Source organism: Elephantulus edwardii, unplaced genomic scaffold (assembly GCF_000299155.1).
Source record: "Elephantulus edwardii isolate Elephantulus edwardi_28Jun2011 unplaced genomic scaffold, EleEdw1.0 scaffold00369, whole genome shotgun sequence".
Lineage (NCBI taxonomy): Eukaryota > Metazoa > Chordata > Mammalia > Macroscelidea > Macroscelididae > Elephantulus > Elephantulus edwardii.
The window spans coordinates 1,458,517-1,463,513 of NW_006400119.1; the positions used below are offsets into that span (position 1 = coordinate 1,458,517).

General features: G+C 38.7%; 1 protein-coding gene across 1 annotated transcript; it reads right to left on the reverse strand.

Annotated features, from left to right (window-relative positions):
- Nucleotides 1-1,069: 1,069 nt before the first annotated feature.
- On the reverse strand, nt 1,070-1,870 carry LOC102859962 (DNA damage-regulated autophagy modulator protein 2-like). The gene has a single exon (XM_006902111.1). The coding sequence runs from the start codon at nt 1,868-1,870 to the stop codon at nt 1,070-1,072; it is 801 nt and encodes a 266-aa protein (XP_006902173.1).
- Nucleotides 1,871-4,997: the final 3,127 nt, after the last annotated feature.

A 4,997-nucleotide genomic window follows, 5' to 3' on the forward strand; every position in this document is an offset into this window, starting at 1 on the left:
TTGCTCCTTCTTGCTGCATAGTACTCCATTGTAATTTTTTCATTTATTTGTTTGTTTGTTTTAATGAAAGCTTACAGAGACTTAGGGTCTCCAGTCATTCATTATTGCATCCACTATAATTTTTAACCAAATCTTATTCTGTATTACTCCTGAAAAAAAGAACTTCATTTTCTGCAGAGTATTTATAAGAATCACTATAAATAAAAATTTAACAATAATGCAAATTGGGGGAAAATAAAATGACCTGTCTAAATGAGCAGTGATCTTCCCATCCCTGGGAATCACAGAAAACGCTCAAGCAGATGTTAAATAACCATTTATCAAGGTTAATGTCAAAAGGATTACTTCACTGAGTAGGAGATTGATCTATTTAACCTCTAAGGTCTTGTCCAACTTCACCTTCTATGTTCTGAATTATAAACGATGCTGTAAATTACCCTTACCTTGTGTGTATCTCCAACTCCTGCAACCCATTATATGCAGAGCTAACAAAATTCCACTGGTCCCCTCCAAAACAGCTGTCCTAAAACAGTCTTAGTGTTTGCTTAATGATTTCCAGTGAGCAAGAAGGAAAATAATATGCCGAACAACAAAAGAAAAAACAGTATAGGGAGTATATATATATACTATTGCATTATTGGAATATTTGGGATATATATTGGAATATATAGGGAATTTTTACCCTACTTAACCTATTTTTAATGAGTTACCTGTCAGTCAGCTCAAAAATGTACTAGTATTAAGCCTTAGATGTTAGCTTAACTTTCTCGATCTGGAATTTGCTCTAGTCTTATCAAGGAAATGATAGAGTTCATGTCTTTTTTTTAATAGTCCTTTGGTTTTATTTTCTGAGCTAAAAAGTATAGGCATAATTGTTTCAAATGGTCCTCTTGATGATGTCCTTTAAAATAACTTGACAAATGGCTTACTTCATGTCTCTTGATTATAGTATTAAATGTCACTATCAGTGATTAACTGGTTGAAAATTGTAGAGCAGATTAAGTAGCATTTGTGAATATTTCTCAATCCCCGAGAATCATAATCATCTTAGAAAGATGTTATCCTTTCATCATAAGTCTCTGGAAAGTAGTCGAGCTCGTTCATTGTTAACTGGGCAAGGGACAGTGTCATAGAGTGTTAATCCTTTCAAACTGGCTTCCACTCGCAAAGAAATTTTCTGAAAATCACGAATATAAGTAAGAAAAAAGCCAAAGAAAGGAAATGACATGGACCATTCAGCTGCAGTAGTGATCAAGTGAAGTGCATAACCTCTGTCCTCAGGGTTCCAATGGAGTTTCTGTATTACATCACTGCCAAAATTACCCGTGTACGGGAGTGATGAGCAAGTCAGCATGCTAAGTGCACTTACTACACACCAGATAACCAGCAGTAGTCTGATCCAGAAGACTTGATTGCCATGAATTCTAGGTTGCATGTGGTAGGAAAGGATAGTCTGAACAGACATATACAATGAGCCCAGTCTAAAGGTGAGGATCGCTCCACCTACATGTACAACAAAAAGGGCTGTTTTCTGGAAGCTTGCCACAATAGAAAGTCCTAAACAACTCAGTAATCCAAATACAAGGACGGTTTTATTTAATCTGATGATGCGATTTTCTTCAGGATTCAAAGCATGAACTTGCTTATAATGAACATAAATGGTAGCAATGGATAAAACTGAAGTGATATTTAGCATTACTCCAAACAAGCATTTTTCTGGAGCTATTGTACCAGTGTCACTTATATGAGGCAAAGCAAGGCCAACATGATGAAGTGTTATTGCAGTGATGTATGAAAAGATGAAAGCAGCAGCAGTCCATATTACAAGAGCTGAAGGAAGGAGACTGAGGCCTTGCTGAAACCACCACATCTCAAAAAGGTTTTCTGAAGTAGAAAAATCACATTTCAAAAGCTCAAGAGCAACAGTGCCTAATGAGAAACTGTATTGTGGGAGTGTTGTTGTTGGGTGCCATGAAGTCAGATGTCCCTCCTAGAGGACCCTCCCATGGGTTTTCAGAGGCTTTAAATCACACAGCAGATTGTCCATCCTTTACCCAGGGAGCAGCTGTTGGACTAACTATGATGAGTACTGTTTTATGAGTTTACAAAGTGTTAGTCTTCTGGCCTGCCCAAAACTGCACTGCTATAAATCCTTGCCCGAGCGACCCATCCAGCGACAACTGCGGACTCCCAAGCCCACCTGCAGGATTGAGAAGGGCAAGAGTTCATGTCTTTAAAATTACTAATTGAGAAAAAAAATAAAACACCTACTCTGTCCTGTCATTTTTAATTCTTCACGTCTCACTCTTCACATTTTGATCTCAAATTTGCTTAAGAATAAGCATCGGGTCAAAACCTACTTATCACCTGACCATTTGGTGGATTTTTAGGCAGAGACAGTAAATGTCATGTGAGATTACTCATCTTCCTTCCATGGAGCAGCTGACGGATTTGAGTGGAGAAAGGATTGAAGTGATCAATTATTTACTTGGATCCTCAGACAACACCTGCAGTCAAGAAATTAGACATGTTGCATTGGAAAAACCTACTGCCAAGTACCCCTATGAAGTGCTAAAGAGCAACATTTTCCGTTTAAAGACTAAAGTACACTTGATTAATGCCATGGTCTTTTCAATCACTTGCTGCCTCTGAAAATTCGACAATGACTAAGGATAATGGAAGACCAACTGATGCATTTGTATTATAGTGTCGGGGCAGAGTACTGCATATCCCATGAACTGCCAAAAGAACAAATATGTCTTGGAAAATGTTCAGCCAGGGTGCTCCTTGGATGTAAGGATATTTTGACATGCTGTTAGGAGAGAACACTCCTTTTATAAAGACACCATGCTTGGGAAGATGGAGGGTCAGAAAAGGGGGGAGGAAGACCCTCAATGAAATGGATTGAATTAATGACTGAATCAATGAGCCTAAGAATACCACAGACAGTGAGAATAGCACAAGATAAGGCAAGGTTCTGATCTCATTTCATTGGATTGCGATAAGTCATAGCCAACACAACGGTATCTAACAACAAACTTTTCACAAGCTTAAATAGTCATTAGAAGCAAGAGTGACTAGTTATAAAAGGAAGGATGGGGCAAATAAAAAACCTAATAGAAGCTAAGTCAGCCTGTATTAAGACAAGGGCTGACTATGGAGATTAGTTTTGTCTGGCAAAACAATAGTCAAGGTTTATTTTCAGTACTGGGATATTTGTAGTTGGAAGGGTAATATTTAAACAATAACATCAGGCCTTGGTGGTTTTTTGCATACCATACCAGGCTTTTAACCGAAAGGACAATAATTCAATTCCATTTGTCACTAGTGAAATATGGGCAGTCTCTTTCATTAAGATTTATAGCATTGTTCCAAGAGGTGCACGGTTCAAATCCACCAGATGCTCTGCTGGAGAAGGAGGAACAATCTCCTCCTGTACCAGTCAGATCTGATCTGACAGTAGACACACACACACACACACACACACACACACACACACAAATATTTATAGCATTGAAAGCCATAAGTGAGAATCAATTAAATGTCAGTGGGTTTGGGTTTGGGTTTGAGTTTTGGTTTTGGTTCTGGTTTGTTGTTTTGTTTTGGCTTCATTTGGTTTTTTGTTAGAGAGATCATGTAGCACTGCAGTGATTCTAGGAGAGTTAAGTTGTACTGTTGTCATTGTTGTTGTTGTGTGCCATTGAGTCGCCTGTGACTCATAGCGACCATATGAACCCTGCTCTATTTTGAGCCAATTTCATTGTTTTTAACATACCTACCCCATTACTCCAGTCACTGAATTAATCCATTTCATCCAGGGTCTTCTCTTATGCTGTCCCTCCCCCCTTTCAAGCATCATGTTCCTCTCCAATGACTGGTTCCTTCTTGCAACATGCCCAAAGTATGTCAGATGGAGCTTCAGAATCCTTGCGTGATTTCACCCTCTCCAGGATGAACTTGTTTGTTTTCTTAGTACTCCATGGTATACTCAATACTCTTCTCCAGCACCACAACTTAATGGCATCAATTTTTCTTCTATCATCCTTAATCTTGTCCAGCTCTCTGATGTATTACAAGTAATTGCCAAGACCATGGCCTGGATCAGACCCACCTTAGTTTCCAAACTGAAATCATTGCTCTTCAGTACTCTGGAGAGGTCCCTTACTGACTACATATTTCCCCAAGTACAATTCATCTTTAGCTCTGGTTTGAACTTGCATACTAGTAGTCTGATCCATAATTAGCATCTGGCCTAGTTTTCACAGCTGATATTGAGCTTCTCCATTGATTTTTCTTCAGTGATGTAATCAATCTGATTCCCGTGTAGGCCACCAGGTGAGATCCATGTGTATAGTCATTATGTCTCTTGTAAAAGATATTTGAGGAGGGACTGGAGAGTATTATGCTAAGTGAACTAAATCAGCCCCACAAGGGCAAATACTGTATAACACCATTATTGTAGAAATGGAAAGTTAACTAGGAAAACGTATATGAGGATCCAAGGGAGGAAGGGGGAACAGAAGGGTGAGGATGTGCGAGGGTGGGGGAAGGTGTAGTCATAGGGTCACACAATTTGCTATGTGGAGGGAGGAGTAGGTAAAGGAAATGGGAAAGATCCAGTGAGAAAAACAATGTATACGAACTTTGTAAGTAAACTAGTATAAATTAAAAATGCACACCCATGTTCATTGCGGCTTTGTTCACAATAGCTAGGAGTTGGAAACAACCTAAGGGCCCATCAACAAATGAATGGATAGAGAAGTTGTATATATTCACACGATGGAATACTATGCTGCATTAAAAAAACAAGAAACCCATGCAATATTATTAAAAATGGGTGACCCTGGAGGACATTATGCTGAGTAAAATATCTCAGTGACAAAAGGACAAATACTACATGGTGCCACTGTTGTAGAAAGTGACTGACACCAGGGTTTGGGTAAGACTGAGAAAAACTGGATAGATTATGTATACTGAACTAAAACAGATGAGGGAGA